This window comes from Trichechus manatus, unplaced genomic scaffold (assembly GCF_000243295.1).
Source record: "Trichechus manatus latirostris isolate Lorelei unplaced genomic scaffold, TriManLat1.0 scaffold00181, whole genome shotgun sequence".
Classification (NCBI taxonomy): domain Eukaryota; kingdom Metazoa; phylum Chordata; class Mammalia; order Sirenia; family Trichechidae; genus Trichechus; species Trichechus manatus.
The window spans coordinates 2,806,852-2,829,880 of record NW_004444117.1 but is presented as its reverse complement, the minus strand read 5'-3'; the positions used below and the strand labels follow the sequence as shown (position 1 = coordinate 2,829,880).

General features: G+C 41.8%; 2 protein-coding genes across 3 annotated transcripts in view; both read right to left on the bottom strand.

Annotated features, from left to right (window-relative positions):
- Positions 1-14,961, bottom strand: part of MAML1 (mastermind like transcriptional coactivator 1) — a 50,217-nt gene extending 35,256 nt beyond the window's left edge. The window contains exon 1 of the mRNA XM_023741435.1: positions 14,674-14,961. Coding sequence (XP_023597203.1) covers positions 14,674-14,961 — 288 coding nt within the window. The remainder of the gene's footprint in view (positions 1-14,673) is intronic.
- Positions 14,962-19,049: 4,088 nt separating this feature from the next.
- The window catches only part of CANX (calnexin), a 30,580-nt gene continuing 26,600 nt past the window's right edge, over positions 19,050-23,029 (bottom strand). For both annotated transcript variants that reach the window (XM_023741448.1, XM_023741449.1), the window contains exons 13-15: positions 22,733-22,859; positions 22,490-22,569; positions 19,050-20,472 (exon numbers count right to left, since the gene is read on the bottom strand). In XM_023741448.1, coding sequence (XP_023597216.1) covers positions 20,419-20,472; positions 22,490-22,569; positions 22,733-22,859 — 261 coding nt within the window. In that variant the 3' untranslated portion in view covers positions 19,050-20,418. The remainder of the gene's footprint in view (positions 20,473-22,489; positions 22,570-22,732; positions 22,860-23,029) is intronic.

The following is a 23,029-nucleotide window of genomic DNA, read 5'->3' as shown; positions in this document are numbered from 1 at the left end:
CAAAAACTCATAAATTAATAGAGACAATGAGGATATTAAAAACAAACATTAAAAAGGAAATCTCCTAAACCAATGTTGTTGTTGTGTGCCCTTGAGTCGATTCCAGCTCATAGTGACCCTGTAGGACAGAGCAGAACTGCACCATACGGTTTCCTAGGCTGGGGGCATTTTGCCAGGTCTTTGCCCCATAGAGTCGCTGGCAGGTTCAAACCTCCAACTTTTTGATTAGCAGCTGAGTGCTTAACCATTGGGCCACCAGGGCTCCTTCCTAAACAAATAAGAGCTACCATTTACTGAGCACCTATTCTGTGCTAGGCAGAAAACCCTGCAAAGCAGGTACTGTTATCACCATTTTACGGGTGAGATTAAGCAGTGTGAAGAGGAAGATAATCAGAGGCGACTTTAGCTAAGAAATGATGTCAGTGAGGGTGCCGCCTGGGGTGAGCATGAGACTGACAGCTGCTCGTATCTTAACAATCCTTGAAGGTACAAATAGAGAATATGTGCAAGAACGTAAGCTGCAAACATTCACCTGAAGCTGTGCTGCTGCCAGGGGTAGTCAGCTGCCTGCCGTAATAAAGCACAGGGGTGGTAAAGTATGCAGAATGTACAGAAGTTCTCAACTCTCTGTAGGACAGTGTAATCCGGTCTGCATGCATGTACTCACGTTGTACCATTGTACCACAGACCCAAACTTAGGAAATGGATACTGTGATTGTTAAGGTTGTGTGTCTACTTGGCTGGGCCATGATTCTCAGTGGTTTGGCAGTTATGATGTAGGTAGCTTGTCAGCCATGTAATGATGTAATCACCTCCATGATGAGATCTGATAGAATGCAATCACCTCCATGATGAGATCTGCTATGAGCAGCCAATCAGTTGAAAGAGAATTTCCTTGGTGATGTGACCTACATCCAATATATACATGGACTTTCTGGCAAAGCTTGCTGGCTTTTGCTCTCCTATGGATCCTGCATTTGGCTCATCATCATCTGAACTTTGGTTCTTGGGACCTGAGCCAGCAGTCTGCCATCTTACCTGCCAATCTTAGATTCATCAGCCTCCACAGCCTGTGAGCCAGCAGCCTACCATCTCTCTCTATATATACATATATACAAACTTCACTGGTTGTGTTTCTCTGAAGAACTCAGCCTAAGATTCTAAGCTTTCTCGAATAAAAAAAGTTTACAACAAAAGTTTAGAAAGGTTATGCTCTTGAGCTGAAACAGACACTAAGAGGCAACGTGAGAGGAAACTCTAATGGATCAGTACAACACTAACTGTGCACCTCAGACAAGGCTCCAAAGGGGCTGCTGCTCTATACCTTTGTAGACTAGGGCCTATGGGTTAGCTCTGCTGACGTCACCCTGCTATTCCTCTGCAGCTGCCCTGGCAAAGGTCACCAATGATGCCCACATTACTAAATCCAACTTCTCTACAACCCCAGGCAAGGCAAGGCAAGGGCTCTCTGGACCCGAGCTCAGTGAACGGAACCACACAAACCAGGCACTCCTGATCATCCCTGACTCCCCTGGCACCCTCTCCCCGCTCCCGATCAACCACCATATCCTGTTCATGTCACCACCTCAGTAACTCTGGAATCTGGCCTTTTCCTTCTGTTCCCACGCTGCAACTTTCTAGTTCCTCCTAACCATTTCTTGTCTAGAGCAATATAATAGCATTTTAACTGGTCTCCCTGCTGCCAGCCTTTCTCTACCACCTGTCCCCACCCCTAGTCTGCCCTCCACACCACTGCAAAGACAATCTAAAGCACAAATGTGCTCTTGTTTCACCATTATTGAAATCCTTTAACTGGCTTCCCATGGTACACGGAAAGAATCACAGGCAGGCTCCTTGGCACAGTGTGCAAAGCTTTTATGATCTGACCCATTTACCTCTCCAGGCTTACTGCAGTATCTATGCACCCTTCTATTTTTCCTCTGTAATTAAAAATTTTTTGTTGTGAAATGTATAATACATACGTGTATATAACAGTAAAGAGTAATAATAACATGAACACTGTGCACCCACTGCTCAAGTAGCAAAAGAACTAGTACTTTAGACTACTCAAAGTGTGGTGCCTGACGAGAAATACTGGTCACAATGAAGATGAAAAAAATGGTGACTCTCAGTCCTGGCCCCCCATCTGCATTTTAACAAGATTTCCATGTGAATCACAAGCTCATTAAATCTGAAAAGCATTCCTCAGAAGGAGCAGCAACCCCTCTCTTCACCTACCCCTGAAGATAACAACTATCCTGATTTTGTGTTAATTGCCTTTTTTTGTACAGTTCTACCACCCTCACGTTCTCTGTCCCTAAACAACAGTGTCTAGATTTGAAAGAGGAAGACAAGCACACACCAACTGTGTAAGCCTGCTGGATGGAGGCTCCAAGACAAGTGAGCTGGATGGCATCTCTGGGTCCGAGTCTGACCTGCACTTCTCTGGGAGGTGACAAGGCCCTTCTGGGGAAGTCATGAGCAACATCATGTGCGATCGTTGGTAAACGGGACTCAGCAGAGGTGGGCACCTGGCAGGGCTGAGGTGTGGACCAGGTACTGGACAAGCAGCAGAAATATGGTCAGAGGGAGTGGGCCGCTCTGCATTTTCTGCTTCTAAGCTCACCATAGCCTACCTCTAACTATCAGGGGGACAGCTGAAAACGTCTGTGAGGGATATATGTGTCCTCAGAAGAGCATGGAGAAAGAGACCCTCATCAGCACATGGTCAAGACAAGCCAAGTGCAGATGGGAATCTGGGCCTAGCTTTCCTGGGCTTCCGATTCTCGGGTGAAAACGATGGCTCCACGGACGTGGATTCTTGGTGATGACAGCCAATCTCTTGGGTCACACTGCTACAGGATGGCTCAGTTGTCCTCTACACTTGTGCAGGGCTGTCATCCTGGGACCACCTGTCACCATTCTCCAAGGGATTTTCTTCCCAACTCTTCCCTGTTGGGTCTCCTGTTTCTTATTTCTTATGTCTCCCTCTTTCTTGATTTACTCTTTCAATTTGGTGGAGTACACCCTCCAGAAGCTTCTTGAGAAGGGATATGTGACAGTTACATTTTTTAAACCTTTAATCTCTGAAAACGACTTTATTCAATACTCATTCTTGTTGTAGAGTTTGGCTTCTCCCCCAAAAAACCAAACCATTGCCATCAAGTTCATTCTGACTCATAGCAACTGTACAGGACAGAGTAGAACTGCCCCATAGTTTCCAAGGCTGTAAGTCTTTACAGGAGCAGACTGCCACAGCTTTCTTCTGCAGAGCAGCTGGTGTGTTTGAACTGCCAACCTTTTAGTTAGCAGCTGAACACTTAACCAGTGTGCCCCCAGGGCTTTAGATATAGAATACTAGGTTGATAAGCATTTTCCTTCAGAATTTTGAAGGTATTGTTCCATTGTCTTATTTTCTATGTTGCTATGTAACGCCCAAAGACTTTCTAATTCTAGATATGTGATCTAGTACCTCCCCACCTGGTGGCATAGTGGTTAAGAGCTACGGCTGCCAACCAAAAGGTCAGCAGTTAGAATCCACCAGGTGCTCCCTGAAAACCCTATGGGGCAGTTCTACTCTGTCCTTCAGGGTCGCTATGAGTTGGAATCAACTCGACGCAACAGCTTTACCTCCCCACCAAAAGCTTGTAGAATCTTTTCTTTAAATTCAATGTTCTAAAATTTTGTGACTGGTGTGGGTTTATTTTCATCCCTAGTGCTAGGCATGCAATGTGCCTTTTTAATCTGGCAACTCATGCCTTTCAGTACTGGAAATATGTCTCAGATTATTTTATTATTAATTTCCTACCCCATATTCTCTCTTTCTACAATTTCTATTATTCAGATGTTGGACCTCCTACACTGGTCCTTTTTCTTTTCTATTTCCAAATGGTTCCTTTTTCTTTACTTTTTAGGCGATTTACTCTTTTTCATACTTATAATTTCTCACACATATGTAACATATACTACATATATATACTCACATACATATAAAATTTCCAAGATCTTGCCTTCTGAATGTTTTTTATTCTTGTTTCATGGATGTAGTATATTCTCTTACCTCTCTCATTAACATTTCAATTGGCCAAACCAAGTTATATGGCCAAGAACAAAGTCGAGTTGTGGGTAAGTGTACTCTTGTCTACTATGAAGCCATGGCAAACGTGTGAGTGTATAATATCATCTAGGGAATGAAGAACTGAGACCAATCATTTAATCTACCCCAACACAACTGAAGGATGGGATGTATTCTCATCAACAATAGCAACTCATTTAAGCAGCAATAGGGAAGAAAAGTGGGGGAAGAAGTGAAGGAGGGAGGGCATCAGTAGGCAGGTAAATGTATAGTTAAAAAGTGCCCCAAGTAATTCTGATATGGATACCTCGCTGGCACAGTGAGTGTATTTGATTAAAAATCACTGGTCTCTATTATATAACATATTAACTAGTAATTTGTTTCTAAAAAGAACTTCTAATTTTTATAAAGTTCTTTCCCATATATGATCTCATTGGCAGAAGCTAAATGGCATAGTATAATGGAAAGATAAAGGGCTTTGGAACTGAACTTTGGTTTGAATTCTTAGCTGCCAACCTTGGCAGGTTAACCTCTGAGTTTCAGTTTCCTTTCATGTAAAATTGGGCATGACAATATCTACTTGAGACTACTGTTAGGATTAAATGACAACTTATTTAAAAAGTCTGACTGCTTTAAATTTTTCTTTTGACAAAGCCTCTCCTGACCAGCTAGGATACTTAGACTAATGCAAACATGACTGGATGCTGTGATCCTAAGACAGGACCATCATATAGATGCAAGCAGAGACAGCTGAAGGCATAATCTCAAGATTATGTACACAGTACATGATCCATGTACACAGGAGACCACCTGTCTTAGTTATCTGGTGCTGCTATAACAGAAATACCACAAGTGGATGGCTTTATCAAGCAGAAGTTTATTCTCTCACAGTTTAGGAGGCCAGAAGTCTGAATTCAGGGTGCCAGCTCTGGGAAAGGCTTTCTCTCTCTCTGTCAGTTCTGGGGGAAGGTCCTTGGCATCAATCTTCCTCTAGTCTAGGAGTGTCTCAGCCCAGGGACCTCAGGTGCAAAGGACCCTCTCTGCTCCCAGCTCTGCTTTCTTGGTGGTATGAGGTCCCCCATCTCTCTGCTTGCTTTCTCTCTTTCATATCCCAAAAGAAACTGACTTAAGACACAACCTAATCTTGTAGATTGAATCCTGTCTATTAACGTAACTGCCTCTTATCTTGCCTCATTAACATCATAGAGGTAGGATTTACATCACATCATATCAGATGACAAAATGGTGAACAATCACACAATACTGGGAATCATGGTCTAGCCAAGGTGACAGATATTTCTGGGGGACACAATTCAATCCATAACACCACCTCACCTGAAAGGTTAAAAAATGCTGTATCTCAGCCTCCTTGCACCTAGATAATTCACATGCACATTAAAGTCTAGGAAGTACTCCTTAGAAGCTGCTGCAACCTATACCTCAGCTTCCCCCAAAGAGAACCACTCCCCTGATTCTGTCTTGAGCCCTAAACTGGCCCAATTATGGCCTGTGGGTTGGGATGTTTGAATTCAGATATGCCACAGAATGGGCAGGAGTGACAATATTTTTCATTTAAAGACATCACTCTCTCATTCCTCAACCAACCAAAGAATGTATAGCTCTTCCAAGGAGAGCTCCAGAGAGCAAAGACAATATGGGAAAGAAATATGAAGGTAATGTGCCTTATCTGATATAGTCAACAAAACCATGACAAGGCTCCATGCTTTTATTTTTCTAGCTCTCTTCGAATTCGGAAGTTATATAGTAGTCCTTGAAAAATGAAGCCAGACACTTTCTGACAGAAACAGAGTTTGATCTGGCCGATTCATTTAACAATGAGATTAATTTGATCAATGTGGTGGTGGTTCTGACAGAGGTGAAGCACCTAGCCCAGCTTTGCCAAATTAGGTTACATGGTAGACATTTTCCATATATTAAACAAATTATATCTGCAGCTCTAAGGTTTTAATAAAAACTATTTAAAGCAGATAAAAACAGTTTATAAAAAGAATACTGTATTGGCAAAGATGTAGTCAACTGAACAGTATTTTTATTTTCCCGATGAATTTCGGGTATGTTAGGTGGTTACACAAGGCACCCTTTAGTGAAAGAATAACAGGTATACTCAATAGTCAACCGATAAGACTTGGTGCGTGGGACTAAGAACTTGGTTTGGCCTTTGTCTCTAGTTCCAGGAAAATAGCCCTTGAATTCTCTAGCAATCAAGGTGCCCCTTTGTTTTCTAAACATAGCCAGGCAACATTTATTGTTGTTGTGTGCCTTGGATTCAGATTCATAGCAGCCCTACAGCAACATTTAAATATGTGTAAATTAAGTAGGGGCTGCAAAGGCCCCACCCTTGTAAAGGACCTCAGATACAGAGGGGGCATGACAGGATCAATCACACATATTCATTGATCATGCAATACACATTAGGTCCCAATGGGTCCCAATGACTACACCGACTCTGGACTTTGGTGCTTCCTCTTTTGGGATTCCTGGAGTGGTAAGAACATCCATGCATGGAGAGCTTGGCACTTCCCTGGGGACAATGGAAGTCTCACGCCACCACCTCTCCCAGACCCTGCCTGATGCATCTCTTCAGTTGTATACTTTTTGGTTATGATAAATGGGTAACTGTAAGTATAGGTAGTCTCCATGAGTTCTGTTAGTCATTGTATCGAATTATCAAACCCACTACGGGCAGAGAGAGAAAACCCTACATGGGTGGCTAGTGTCACAGATGGAGAAATGGAAAAGCAGGGATATGAGTTTCACATTTTGGAAATTAGCCTTATGTCAGTTATTAACGCACTTGGTAGTCTTTTTGTTACGTTTCTCAGTAATTGAGAAAGCAAATGACTAGATAAATCTTTTGCAAGGCAGAGAGTTTCTAATTCTTCGCTCTTAATAAAATTGAAGGAGGACCTAACCAAGTTGTCAGCTTATCAAGTAAAATAATTTTTGATGATACATCACTCTTTGATTTGTGACATACAACTCAGATTTCAAACAACTGAATACCACTCTATAACTAAATTCCTTCCTTTCCCTTACACTTATTTATATGAACAAGTTTTTCTCAGGGCTTAAACTTATAAAAAACAAAAAATGAGAATAGAATTGAGAACTGTCTCATTTTGGCAACAAATAATATTCATCCATGGTTATATGAACAAATCGAGGGAAAAAAAGCCCCATCCATCTCATTAAAGGAAGAATTCCTAATAAACTTGTACTGTTTTGCTTAATAATTATGAAAATTTACAGTGCATTTGTTCTGTACGAAATTACTATAACTCCATTTGTTGAAATAAGAAATGTATATAACAGAGCCTTTAAATGTTACATGTATGAATCAACTATTTTAAAAAAAAGAAAAAAATACAAAGATAAGCTTAAACCCTTATGATCAACATAAATTAAGAAGTTTTTCATTTCAATTTTTAGTTATTTTTGTTGCAGGGAAATATGACAGTGACCAAAAAAAAAAAGACTTTAAAGGATATATTGTGTTAAAATAAAACTATGTGGGGCAGGTATAAAAGAAATATAAATTCCAGGAGAAAAAAGAATGATTTAAAATTTCTGTTAAAGTATTTTTTAAATCTTTGATGAAAGACAGCATATCGCTAAAGTATTCTAATTCACTGACTACATTTTTAAATGTGATCTAAGCATTTTATTTTTAAATGTTAATATTTATAATTCTCTGGAAGTTACATCCCCCCCAACTATAAATTTTTTTTTGCCTTTTGTCTTTTCTCTTTTTAAAGTAATTGACTTATACCAAAAAATGTAGCACTTACACGACTGTGTTACATACATTTCTCATTTCATTTAATAAACTGAGCTATAGTAATTTAGTACACAATTGATCAAAACATCAAATGCATTATAAATTCTGATAAGTTTAAAAACTTAGGATGAAAAGTTTTAGATGTATCTTAAAAATATGTGAGGAGTTCACAGTGTTTCAAAATTATTTAGTCCAAATATCCAGCCTCCAATAAACTCCAGTCTTTTCATGATCTGGCTCCTACCTTTCCAGGTTCATCTTTCAACTTCTGGCACTGTAAGCCCCAAATTCAAATAACTACTGTCATAATCTTGTGCTTCTGCCCCAAAAGAATCAAATTCCTATTAGATGTCCCTTGATAAGGGCTCAAGTCCTCAAGCATTACTATCATGTTAAAGGTTCAGATGAGTCCTAAATAAAGAAAAATATTTGAATAATTTAGCCCAGTGTCTCCCAAATTTGTTCCATTCTAGAATTCTTTTAACAGTCCATGAAATTAGTGTTCCCTAATACTCTGGGGGTTCTGGTAGCGCAGTGGTTAAGTGCTTAGGCTGCTAACCAAAAGGTTGGCAGTTCGAATCCACCAGCGGCTCATGAGAAACCCTATGGGGCAATTCTACTCTGTCCTATAGGGTCGCTATGAGTCGGAACTGACTCAACGGCAATGGGTTTAATACTCTTTGGAAGAGCCCTGGTGGTGCAATGGTTAAGAGCTCGACTGCTAACTGAAGGATCAGCATTGGAACCCCCCGCTGCGCTGGAGGAAAAAAACCCCACTGCCTCTGAGTCGGTTTCGACTCACAGCAACCCCACAGGTTTGCCAAAGCTGTAAATCTCCACAGAAGCAGACTGCCAAATCCTTCTTCTGCAGAGCTGCTGATGGTTTTCAACTGCCGACCTTTGTTAGCAGTCGATGGCTTTAACCACTGCACCACGAGGGTTCCTTTTCTGGAAATCTGCTCTCATAAAGATTACAGCCTAGAAAATCTTGTGCGGCAGTTCTACTGTCACACCGGGCCGCTATGCGTTGGAATCGACTCGATGGCACACAATACCCTTTGGAGGAAATCGCTGGTGGTTAATGCTCTGCTATTAACCAAGAGATTGGCAGATGAGTTCACCCAAAAGCACCCTGGAAGAAAGGTCTAGAGATCTACTTATAAAAAAGCAGCCACTGAAAACCTTATGGGGCACAGTCTTACTACAACTCACATGGGGTTGCATGAGTGGGAATCAGTTCTATGGCAACTGGTATTGGTTTTAATACCCTTTGGGTAAAGTATCTGGCAAAATCTCTTAAGACCTACCTTGAAAGTCTTTGAAGTCTTCCAAACTTCACCCAAGAAGTATCCTACCCTCAGTATCTCCACAGGCTTTGTAGCCTTTAGCACTGCTTTGCAACCACTCATTTACTGTCTGCTCTCCATTATGCCTGGCTCCAAGAAGGAGCTCAATGTTGGGTCAACCAATGACTAACTGAATGCTGAAAAAAAAAGGAGTGAATAGCTCCCTACAATAACTCCCAGGTTTCTACTTTGGATGATTGGACTAGGAAAAATACTCAGAAGAAATTCCAGATTTGGTAGGTAAGAGGGAGAGCCCGTTTTGGACATGTGGAGGGGGGAATCTTATTATAGGTGATAGTCAAGAGCCATGAAAGAATCAATGACATTACCCAGAAAAAGAAAAAAAAAAAGGATGTAGGGCAAGAGCTCAGAGAACACACACACACACACACACACAAAAAAAAAACCCTGTGGCCATTGAGTCAATTACAACTTACAGTAACCCTACAGGACAGAGTAGAACTGTGCCATATGGTTTCCAAGGAGCAGCTGCTGGATTCAAACTGCTGACCTTTTGGATAGCAGCCAAGCTCTTAACCACTGTACCACCAGCAAACACTAATATTTCAGAAGTGTGCAGTCTCTCAAATCAAAAACCTAGCAATTTCCCTTGACTTCTTTCTGTCTCTCTCTCTCTCACCCCCACATCCAATCCATCTAATCCATTACCAAGTCCTGTCACCTCTACCTTCACAAACTATCTAGAATCCATCTCCTCTCTATCTCCACTACTACCATGCAGTTCCAGCCCCAGCATCTCCACCGAGCCTAGACCACTGCAAAAGCTTCTTAAATACACCCACTCTTGCCCACACCACTCTCATGCATCCTCCACCTAGCAGACAGACTGATCTTTAAAACTACATCAGATCACCTCATGCCTCTACTTAAAATTCTGCTATTGCTTCCCACTGTCTCTACTTAAAATCCTGCTATCGCTTCCCACTGCACTCAATTTGCTCCTTGCTTACCCACAACTCATACCAGTCACCTCCCTGACGGGTTGTTCCAGGCACACTGACCTTTTTTCTGCTCTTCATGGGAGCTAAGAAAATTCCTGCCTCAGAGACTTTGTGTTGTGCTTCTCTCTAACTGGAATGCTCTCTCTCTCAGACTTTTACCTGACTGACAGCCACTTGCCATTCAGACCTAAATCAAGGCAGACCATCTTGTCTAAAGCTGCTGTCAGTCACTGGGTAGCACACATTGTTTTAATTTTTTTTCCTTAGCATTTATTATGATTTAAAATTATTTAATTTGCTTTCTCTGTAAGAATGAGGTCCTAATTTGTCTTGTTCCCTGTTGTATCCTAAGTGCCTACAATACTCTGTGGCCCACAATAAACATGCAAATGTTTGTTGCTTGAATAAATAAGTAGGAAGGAGACTGAGAAGAGACAGTCAGAAAGCTGGAGTTAAAAGAGTAGATGCTAAGAGAAGAGTCTTAAGGAGGAAGTCAAGAACAATTACTAAGAAGCCACTGGATTTAGCAATTCCATCCCAAGTGTCCTTTAAGGGGGCAATTTCAGAAGAGGTAGAAGGCAGATTACAACGGGCTAATGAGTAAATGAGAAATTGAAGTGGCAAGTGCAAATGGAGGGAAAACTATGGAACAGTAGATTGAGAGTGAGAAAAGACGAAGAAAGGTCTGGTCAGTGTGGAGAATATTTACTCGTTTTCAAGCTGATGGAAAGGATCCAGTGGAAAAGGGGATTTTGAAGATTAAAAACGAAAAGCGGGGGCTAGCATAAGGGCCCAGGTGTTATGGAAAGAAATGGGATCCTAAGCCACACTAGTCTCTCTTATCAAAACAAAACAAACAAAAAAAACCCGATCCCACATGATTACAGTACAGTATCCGTTTTATGTTCAGAAATACCTACTCCCTGGAAATAATTTAAAAGGTTTATTTAAGGTAATCTGCAGAATTCTTCCGAAGTTCTTCCTACAAAATCATTATTAAAATTTTGCACGCCTTTCTTGCTCTTAGGAGGTACACAGTGGGGTGTTTGGGGGCAGAGAGCTATGATGTGTGCAGCCTACTCTCAGGAGGTTCAGAGAAGAAAAAGTTGAGAGAGGAGAAGGGTGAGGGAAGATAGACATAGAGAGGGAGAGAGGGAAAAAGAGCGAGTGTGCAAATGATAAAGCAAATGGGGTACAATGTTGACAATGGGTTATCTAGGTGAAGGGTATCCAGGTGCTCTTTGTTCTATGGGTGTAGCTTTTCTGTAAGTTTGAAATTATTACCAAATAAAAGATTTTTAAAAAAGAGAAATTTCACACACCTAAAACTAAGTAGGGAAAACAACTTCCATGATGAATGGTTGGCATGCAACTGTTAAATTTCTTTGTCAACTATCACAGCCACTTAGAAGTAGTTCCTCTCTGCTCAGCAGCAAAAGTATAACAATGGTTGATAAAGGGAATGGACATAAATTTTTATAGTGTTGTTCAAGTTATTGTAAAAGACTTTTTATTTATAGAATATTTGTATAAACATAATCTGGCATCCCTAATAAAACATCAATCCTACCTATTTATTAGCATACTACCTTTAAAAAAAAAAAAAGGGCATACACAGTGTAACGAAAACCTAATAGGGTCATTCCTTGACAACTAAAATAGAAATAAAAGTCTGAAAGCACTCTTCCTGATTCATCTCTAACTAACAGAGTAAGGAGATAATTGGTTGAGATTTTGCTGTGGTGATATACTAAGAAGGAAAAAACAGAACAAAACCGAAGGTGAAATCTATTAAGAAATTTGATCCCTGTTCAGTTATACAGATGGCTTACTGATGGTAGCTTTGGAGATGAAATGGTTGCCTAACAGTACTACAGCACACTTAGGGAAAAAGCAAAAACTAAAAACTTTATGAAAAGAATATTAATGAGATCAAACACATGTAGAGGTTGTTAAAAGTAACACTGACTAAGAGACGCCTCCTCTCCATCTGTCTGTGCAAAGCTGTGCTCTCCAAGCTGAAATCGTAGTCAAGGACTCCCTCTCAGAACTGAATGAGCCACTAAAACTGAAAATGGCCACTGTTCTTCGTGATACTATCTTCCATTCCTATATCCCCATTCCAACACCAAAGAGCTCCGTTAAAATAACTTGTGAGCCTGAAACGAAAAGGGTCACTTATCCTAGTAGAGAATTGAAGAACAGTTCAACACTCATAGATCATGGTATTACATGATAAGCGATAACACAGCACATCTGATCAGGCTCTGAGACCCCGAGGAACGAACGACAAGTCAGATTCCAGTTCTAACACACTCAAAATTGATTTCTCTCCAAAGCATGCCCAGATTCTCTCCAGTAATTCAGATGAAGGTAATGATACAGGGTATAAATTCTTAACATAACTTCAAACAGAAATTTAATCAATTCTAGTTAAGTGCTTGGCTACTAACCAAAAGGTTGAAGGCGATCTACTTTGAAAGGTCACAGGCATTGCAAACCCTAAGGAGCACAGTTTTACTCTGAAACACATGGAATTGCCATGAGTCGGAATCAGCTTGACAGCAATTGGTTTGGCTTTAACATGCATTTTAGGAGGTGTTCAAGGCAACTATATGCGTGTAAAACTAACATTTTTTATAAGCTTTCATTATCTACTTAAATTGGAATGACCATCACTACTCTTGCAGGCTGTCCTTAAAATAGAGTTGTTAGTCAAGGTGGCTCATGAAGTTAAAGCCATTTTGCTTTTTGAGGTTAGACTATAGGAGCATATGTTACTAAGTAGAGTACTACAACTTTAATATCAATCACTCAACACTCATGCTGAAGGGCTAAGACGTGCACTGTGCTGTGAGTCAAAGGCCCTCCCTGCTTTCAAGAGCTTACAGTCCAGTGGGAAGACACGACCTAAAGGAGTCTGTGACTATGTGCTAAAAGTAAACAGCATAGACAATACGGTTGCTAAATGTTCTGACAAAGAAGATACTGATTGCTGTGGGCTGGGGTGATCAGAGACGAGCTTTAAAGAGGAGAAAGAAGATGAGCAGGACTTGGAAGGATGGCAGGATTCTGAAAGGTGGGGAGGAGGGTCCTGCACGAAGCTTTTCAGTCTATGAAATATTTCCACATTCAACACTCATTTGAGTCTTACAAGAACCCTGGGGGATAAGAAGCCAAACATACCCCCGGTTTACAGGCTGAAAAAAGTTGAGGATGAGAAGACCTGACCAGTCGATACAATAAGCAATGAAATCTGGGTCTGAATCTATGTATTCTGTCTTTTAGTCCAGCAGTCCAGGCTAGTGTGGGTGAGAATGAGAAAAACGATTCAACCAGAGCAAAGACCTGTGGAGGGGATGTGGAAAGATGGATTAAGCCAGACTAGTCCAGAAAGTCAAGCCAAAGACTTTGAATTTCATCCCTTCGAGCAATCAAAGGGTTTTTTTTTAGCATTATGACAGTAGAGTTTTAGAAAGATACCTTTCTCAGAGAGGAAGGAAGGAAAAGACTCTCTAAAGGAAGACTCTTTAGGCTAATGAGGGGAGAGTACTGCAACGGCCCAGGTGAGAGGTACTAATGTGTCAATTAGAAAATACAGAGAACAGACTAGGATAACATCTGTTTTAAACTATAAATTACCAGGAAAAGAAAAAACAAAAATCTTATTGTCTCCTTCCCCCTTTTAGAAATCTGTTTCAGAGAGGAAAAAACCCTCTACGAAGAAATTTCACGAATTGTCAACTGATAACCCAATGGGTACAATAATTTATCAGTAAACTATTATCACCAGAGATTTTAAATAGGCCTGTACCTTAAAACTGAAATCATCAACAAAAATCGACAACACTACTGCGGGAATTACAGCTTACAAATTTCAGGGTCTCCCGAACAAGGAATACTTTCCTGCAATTCAATAAGCAGTACTATGCATTTTACTAACATTTCCAAAGACTCTGACTTTTCCATTCAGAACAGTTTGATTTGGTGAACTCAAGGCCGATTTATTTCCATATTTAAGCCCTGACCCTGCTTGCAGCACAGGACCTTGCAAAGAACAAGGACCCAATAAACATTTGCTGAATAAATGCGGCTAATAAATACCGTGCAAGAACAACCCCTACATTACAGGCAACTCTAACGCAGGTCTGTTCCAAAATCAAGCTCCCACAATTTCGGATACAAGTCTGGAAGACAAACGATTCAGATGACCTTCATTAGCCTTCAACTGGGGCCTAATATTAAGTTCTTACGGTAATGTTTTCCCAAAGCAATGCCACAGTGCCACTTCCCGAAGATGACAACAGCTCCAGTACCCTGCCATGCTCCCCTCCCTCCGCCGGACTCAAGAAGTTGCGGCACTCGGAGAAGTTTCGAAGCGGCCCGCCTCGGCGCCAGGGAGATGCGATTTTGGTAGAAGGGAAAGCGCCGACACCTGCCTGCTCCGCTCCCCGGCGGCCCAGGCCCGGGAAGCGCCGCCGCCCTACTCACCGCGACCGGACGGCCGTGCTCGGAGCCGTCGGCGGCGTCCAAGCGCTGGGCTGGAGCGGGCGCTGGGGCCGGTGCGGGTGGCTGCCGGTGCTTGCCGGCGCGCTTGGCCTTGGCCTGGATGCAGCGCTGGTGCAGGGCGAAGGTGTGCTGGCGTTCGAGCTCCAGGCGTTCCGGCGACACGGCCTCGTAGCGGGCCTCGCAGGTGCTGTGGTGGCGCCGGCACAGCTCGATGCGCCGGCGGAGGCGCTCCATGACCGCGCTGTGCCGCGGCAGCGCGAACTCCGCCATGGGGCAGGGGGGCAGCACCATGGGCCGCAGGCTGAGCGGGCCGGGCCCGGGGCCGGGCCTCTCGGGGCCGGCTGATAATGCGGGCTCCGCTCTCGCCGGCGGCCCCGGTCCGCCTCACGGCCGCGCCATAGCCCCGCGAACTGCGGAGCCGATTCGCGCTGCGACGGATGGCGGCGGGCCTTCCTCTTGCCCTGCTCGGCCGCCCCCGGGCCGGCGCTCGCAGCCCACCTCAGGCCTCGGCCTGTCCCCGCCGCCCCGGCCCCATTGTTTTCCGCGCCGCCGCAGCCGCCATCTTAAAATTGTTTTCGGAGGTCTCGGAAGAGGGCGGAGCCTCGGGCAGAGACCTCGAGCGCCATGGCTGACGAACAGGGACTCCGACCAATCAGAAACGAAGCGCCGGCCACCCGAGGGTGTGGGGACACGCACGTAAGCGGCGTGCGTAGTCTCCCGGGCGGTATTTAAAAGGAACTTAGGGAGGGCGGAGGATGCTCCGGGGGGCGGGCCTCGCCCTGGAGACGGAGCCGGTCGGAAAGGCGGTGACTGGAGGCTTTCTGAACACCGCCCCGGAGGCAGGCCCTTCCGGGTGCTCCGAGGTAAGCAGGGAAGTGAGGGCACAGGGAGGGGGGAAGGTGGGTGGATCAGACGTCCGCCTGGCAGTGCAGCATTTCACGGTTCTCTTCTCCTCCAACCTCCCTTTGAATTCGGTTTTGATAAGCTTGAAATAGCCAGGCTATTTCAATGTCAGCTGTTTTCCTTTGACCTCATTCCTTACATCCAGCCTCATAATTGATGAGAGTAACTAATTGGTCAAGTGAGCTGGAAGTTTTCTTTTCCGCACCATTCGGAATAACTGGTGCTGTCAATAACTTCCACTGTTTAAAAAAGTTGGAACAAATTTCAAAAGCTCGGTTGCTCACTACTTTAAAAAAAAAGAAAAAAAGATATGAGGAAGGCAGTGTGAAGGAGAGTCCAGCTCTATTACAAAGGATGGCGGGGCAGTTACTGCTTAAACGGAGTACCGAGTTTCGGTTTACAGTGATGGGAAAATTACATTCATTAAGGGGTTGCAAAGCTGATTAATGTGATTGCTGTAAATAAGTTGAAAATACTGAACTGGCAAAAGTTGTGAGGTATTTACAACAATGACCAAAACAAAACGAGTAGCTGCTGAGGTTATTTATGTACAACCAGATACCTCATGGGTTTCGTTCCTTGGTTTAGAAGTTTAGGGTCACGGTTTCATTGGACATCCCAGTTAACTGGCATAAAACTTGCAAGCTGCAATCCAAGGCACATCAGTTGGTCTCTATTTGCCTGGAGCAACAGAGGAAGGAGAGTTGGGAACAGGAGAAAATGCAATATGCGACTATTTGCCTCCACGAACTGCCTCCTTTGCTATGAGACCAAAAGTACTAAATGGTGCCTGGCTACCATTACTGAACATTTTGATCAAAGATTCTATAGCAGAATCCTGATCAAAAGGTGGAAAATGCAGAACAGACCTTCAAATTCTCATGGCTCCAGACTTTCTGGAGTCATGGAGGCTGGATGAACCCCTGAAACTACTGCCCTGAGATAATCTTTAAACCAAAAACATCTCCTGAAGTCATCTTAAAACCAAACAATAGTTTAGCTTAACTAGTAAAGAATATTTGCCTTAAGCATCATGCTCTTTTAAGTATGGGATCAAATTGACAACAGCAGCTCCAAAGAATAGATAGGAACCTTAGGGGACAGTGAGTTTATTAATGGGGGAGGAACAACTAAGAAAAGGAGGGTGAGAATGGTTGCATGTCTCAAAGAATGTAATCAAAGTCACTGATTGTACATATAGAAACTGCAGAATGTTTGTACATATAGAAACTGCAGAATGTGGTGTATGTTTCTGCTGTGTATATTCTCAACAAAAATAATTTAAAAAAAAAAATTACAAAAGATGATACTTCAATCAAAACCAGGGAGACTGGACTGCAGGCTTTACATTTAGAAGATGGTCTGTTGGATACAACTGAGGACAATCAGTTCCTGCTCACTTGGCTCTAGTACTATATCTAATAGGCAAAGGGGGTGAGGGGACTGTCAGGAAAAAACAGGCACAATGAAATGGAGCTAGTACTAAGACTAGACAGTCTATCATGTTGGGCCAAGTGATATTAGGAACAGGTACTGGCACCTTAACTGCTAACAGGTAAATAAGGTGGTGCCAGAAAGAGGCTGCAAATGGAGAGGACCCATCAACAGCACAAACATGGTAAACTTTTTACCAGGGCTTACCCATCCATTAGGCACAGTGCCTGGGACCCACAATACTTTTAGAGGCTCATCAAAGTTTTAAAGTCAGAAGAAAAAAATCGAACTTTTAAGGTCAAATACCGTTTTTATACAAATGCAGTCAAGAAATACAATTTTTAATATTTTTATGAAAGAAGTTGCCCACCAACGCAGAAGTATCTAGGGCCCATCAAGGTCATAATGCAGTCCTGCTTCTTACTAGTCTCTAAACAGTTTACTCAGAATTAAATAATTTCTCTTAATAGAGGAAAAAAAGCAACTAGGTACACTGTATTTTGTGTACTCACTAAGCGATTCAAAAGCTTTGTAGATAATAGAAAAGTTATTTTAGCATAACTTTCAAAAACATCCCTAAAATATGTAAAACTAATGAAAGATGGGAGTCTGGTTCCAAACAAAAATTTTTCTAATAAAAATTTAGAAGTTCAGTGGTTCTCGTAAGTCTTAAAGAATATTATCTATAAATCATCAGTAGCATCCCTTCCCTTTCTGAGCTGCTGTCCCTATTATGGAGCTCTGGTGGCACAGTGGTTAAGGGCTTGGATGCTAACCAGAAGGTCACCAGTTCAAATCCACCAGCTGCTCCTTGGAGACTCTACGGGACAGTTCTACTCTGTCCCATCAGTTGCTATGAGTCTGAATCGACTCGATGGCATCGGGTTTTGGTTTTATCTCTATTACACAATAGAAAAATACTGAACCACAATCCAGCAGGAAGAGGAGGTAAGAAATATAAAAGATTGAATCAAGCTCATGTCGTCAGATAAAGTAACAATTATTCCACAGTCCATAACAGTTTCTGCATATTAGCAAAGTCTCAAGAAGCGGCTGATTAAAGGAAGATTAACCCACTACTGAAAGAGTAAAATATGCACATTGAAGGTCACACGTGAAGAAGTTCAGTCAAAAGTAGGCGTTACCATAGGGCTTTAATGCAATACCACTTAGTGACATGACAAAATGGAAAAAGTACTTTGTGGGTAAGTTAAGGAGCATATCTGAGAGGGGGCATTTTACAATATTGGGATATATAACTAGCATGTAAAATCGTAAGTGCCTTTTTGAAAGCTAAGAACTGCTACTGATCATTCATTCATGTGTCAGACATTTAATCAGGAGGCTGTACCTTGAACCAAAGAGTGAAAAAAAGAACCAAGAAAAGGCATTTTGTTATTTTGGGTTTTTTTTAGAGGGGTGGAGAGGGGGCAATGAACACTCTAATGACTTAACCTGTCATCCCACAGCTCAGATGGAAGAAACTAGGAGCATGGAGTATAACTTCAATGGCACAGTGAAGAAGGCAGACTCCTGGAAATGCAATGATCCCACACATTTACTTCAAGGAGGAACCTGCAGACATATTTTCAGGTCTTGCTAAGTAACTGTTTATTTGCACTCAATACATTTGGGAAAGCTGGCTACATAGCTAAGGCCATCATGACCACAGAACAACAGATGAAAAGGATAAAGCACTGAACAGCAAGAAAAATGCATCTGACCCTTCAAAGAATTTAAGTGAACCAGTAAAAAGGTTGAAGATAAACAAAATAAACAGATAACAGCCTTCATCTTTTATGAATGTCCTTCTTCCCCAATGCCTCCCCAATATAAACACTATGGAGCGTTTATATATTCAGTGCAAGGAACAGTATCATTGGTACATTTGAAATACCTCTGAAGAAAGAAAAAAGCTAAAATAACATCTAATTCTGAATACATTTCAGTGTGGTGTAATAATAATATCATTACACTATATTGATGGGGGAGAGGCTCTGATAGCACCCATCTGCATTTCGCATGAAAAAATAAATCTAAGATCACTTAAAAAAAAAATCTACAACCACATACTTAAAAACAAATCTGAACAAAATTCCTTTATTGTGTAATTTAAGACACAACTGTTACATAACTGCAAACAAAGACATGAAAGATTTAGCAGCTAGGAAAATCGGTAACTCATGCTATATCTCAGTCCTCCCATAAATACTTTTAGCCTGTGTTCAATTACAATACAGTCAATTCTGAATTGCCTCTGGATTAGACTTCTAAAGTCTTTACAAAGAATAAAATGGATGAAAATTTAAAATTGTATTCTATCCTGTACTTTGACCCTGAAAAGGTGTGGGTCTGCAAAGGAAAAAGAAACATACACATAATCACAATAAAGCTTAACACTATGCAGAGCTTATAATCATTTTTCAGCAGCGGACAGCAAGCTGTGCTGTGAAGAAAATGCAGAGCAGAGGAGAAAGCAGGGAATTTGGGGGAACAGGTAAGGAAACAGGAAACAGTGTCAACACAGTGGAAGAAGTGATTTAAAACATATCTGCATCTACTCCAGAGCTCACATGCCCTGCTAGCGTTCCTTTAAAAGTCGCCTGTTGGAGAAGGCCAGAGACCAGACACCCGCTGTGTGTGAAGTATGAATGCCCCAGTACCACATTAAGCCACCTCCTCCACTAACTGCAAAGCTGTCTGGGAACTGAGCAGTTCCAAGAGCAACAGAACACACGCACTTTATGGTCAACCAACAGCAAGGGAAAAGGTTTTGTTTTTTTCTTTTTGTATGTCTCTTTTTAATAAAACTGAAACAGAACCTTTATAGAAATTTGGGCTTCCATCCAATCCTTCTCAATTTCCTTAGGAGGAACTGAGTAATGGAAGCAAGTAAAGCAAGATTGTAACCACACAGGACTGCACTTGAAACATGATTCTCAATTTTAAGGGACAGAGACACTTGAATATTTTATAATACCAAACTTAAAAAAAAAAAATCTGCTATAAAAACTGCAATTCATTCTCCTAGCATTTCTAAATGTTGGTGATTAATGTATTAAGTCAAGATTTTAAAGGTTGGCAAAGTTCTATTTTAAAAAACAAAGATGTTTAAAAACAAAAATACAAGTTAGTTGTTTCATGTTACGCTTCACAACCATTATGTTAAATGCTTGCTTTCTACAGAAACAGGGTCCCTTATGTCACAACTGCAATTATTTACTGCTAGATGTTCAAAGTTACATGGGCTAGTGTTCAACTGGAACCTGTTGGTGGTGACGTCTTGAGGTTTTGAGTTTCAACCTAAGGTGTGCCAGGTCCTCTCCTAGGACCACATTTGCAGGGGAAGGGAAGGGAGAGGAAATCGCAAATCAAGTTCTTAAGATTGTTTCACTCTTTTCGAGGCTTTCTGTTTCTTGGTGATCTGTTCAAAATTTCATCCTCCTGTTGGTTGAAAAGCAAGAAAATCATTGTAATTAGCAAACTTCTTAAAAATAAAAATTTACTCAATTTCTAAGGTAAGTCGGGCTAAGGATAACCCGTTGGAAGGAACACAAGAGAAGAAAAATAATTAGAAGGAAATGCACCGAAACAAAGATCAGGTCTCATGCTATGTCACTCCTCCTATGAATACTTTTAGCCTACGTTGCTGGGATTATATGTATTCTAATTTAGTTTATTCTGTTTTGTTTTCCAAAAAACACATACTTTCCTTAATCTAACCCATGAAAACTTTTTTAAAAGGGATCTGACACTGTCCTTTCACTTGTTATCTTGCTTGATCCTCAACAATATCCTGGCCTGTGGGCACGTTATCCCCATTTTCAGGATGAGAAACCTGGGATTCATGGTGACTGAAGACTATCCGAGAAGAGTCCCACATAACATTCAAGACGATAAGTTCAGTACTCCTCCTACTCCACCACAGCTACTTTTTATTGTGTCAGGCAGTTTGGGGGATATAGAAAAGTATGAGACATGGTTCCTACGTTTAAGAACTCTGAATTCTAGTTGAGACAGAACATATCCATTGAAAATATTAAGAAGGATACGAACAGCATTGACCTTCAGCAATAGCAGGGCAGAGTTGTGGCAGTTGGAAATAGAACTGTTAGAAGGTTTACAGGAAGGACCAGGTGGTAACACACAAAGGTGCTGGAAAAGGGGCCTCTGGAAGCAAAGGTGTGGACATAGTAACATTAGTAATGGCTTGGGGGACACTCAGCTGGAATTAAAGAACATTAAAGAAGGAGAAAGCAGAGAACCTTCATGTCAGGCTGGGTTTGAACATGAACCCATCAGCAACTTCATCTTTCCCCTTATTCAAACCAAACCCCTCTAATCCCACAATCCACCACAAAATCTAGATAGAGAAGCCCAACTAGTTCTCACTCCCTCCACTCCCATAACCTTGCTCAGAGCCACCACATCCTCCTGGATTGTTAGAGGAGCCTCCTAACTGGTCTCCCTGAACCAGTTCTATAGACCAGCATGGTCTACAGGAACACACAGCAGCCAGAATAATCAGACTACGTCACTCCTTTGCCCAAAAGCCTGCAATGGGTGCCCATTTCACTAGGAGGAAAAACCAAGTCCATACAATGGCCTATGAGGCCCTACCTAATCTGGAGCTCCCACCCCCTCTTCTCCACTCTCACTCTACTGGCTGTACTGGCGTTTTGGGCTACCTCTCAGGGCCTCTGTACTGGAGCCTTGGTACTGGGCCTGCCTGGAACACTCTTCTCACTGAAATTCCTATGGTAAGTCCTTCCTCTCCAAGTCTTTGCTCAAATGTCACCTTTCCAATGAGGTCTACCCACCCCACCCCCAACACTTCGAATACCTTTTCCTATCCTTTTTTCCTACAGCCAATCACATTCTAACATACTATGTCATTTACTTCCTTGAAATGTTAACTGCTTGTCTGTTACCCCTACTAGAATTTAAGCTTCCCAAAGCCAAGATATTTGTCTGCCTTCTTCCTTGGCGTATGCCAAGCCCCTAGAACAATGCTCAGCACATTAACAGGCACTCAACAAATATCTGTTAAATGAAAGAACCAATCCCTGGACAACAGGGATAGAGACTTTAGAATACAGTGGCTAGTACAAAGAAATACTTTAACGACACAGTGAGGCAAGGTAGAGAGTTGAGAGATTACTGTCCAATAATAAGCCCAAGTTCCTATTTTGGAAAATATTTTATTAGTTTTTCCCCTAAAACTTTATTCCAAAAAGCCATTTTCAGCATAGAAAAATATTCTGAGATTCAGATGTAGCTTTAAATTACCAACTAAAATGTTGGCCTGCATCCCTAAGGATCCTACTTTTATATAATTGGCTCTACCAGAATTTTTATTGCCATAGCCACTGTAAATTACCCTATGAAAATAAACCCTCTACTTTGAATTTCTCTTCAACTTAGTTGCTTGAAATATAAAATTTCACCCCCTTTCTTTTACCTCTGCTTTAGGTTTTCTATCTTCCTCGTCTTGACTGGCAGTGCCACCATCTTCTTCAGTGTCACTTTTTTGTTTCTCTTCTAAAATAGAAGTTAAATAACTGAGAAAAACCTCTCATCTTGGGGGGAGGAGTAATTAGATTAGAACACAACTTACAAATTTTACTGTAACTTGCTAATGAGGGTCTGAAACAACATCTTTAGGTCATGGCTTAAAATAGATTTGGGGGGGCTGACTCCTTACCAAGTTTTTCTTCACCTTCTCCCTCCTCATCTCCCTTGTCCTTTTCCTCCTCCTTCTCTTCTTCTTCCTCCTTCACATCTGGCTGAGGAGCATCAGTCTTCTTGTACTCCACAGCACTGGGCTGTTTCTGAAATATCCGCAAAGTGCTACAATTTTGTTCACATTTCCACATATGACATATAATTACTGAATACCTATGGGCAAGGTCTGTACCAGGATACACACTGAAGGAGATATATAGAAATGAGTAAGAATCATTCCTGCCTTCAAGAACTTTCCCTTCTGTGAGCTGGGGTT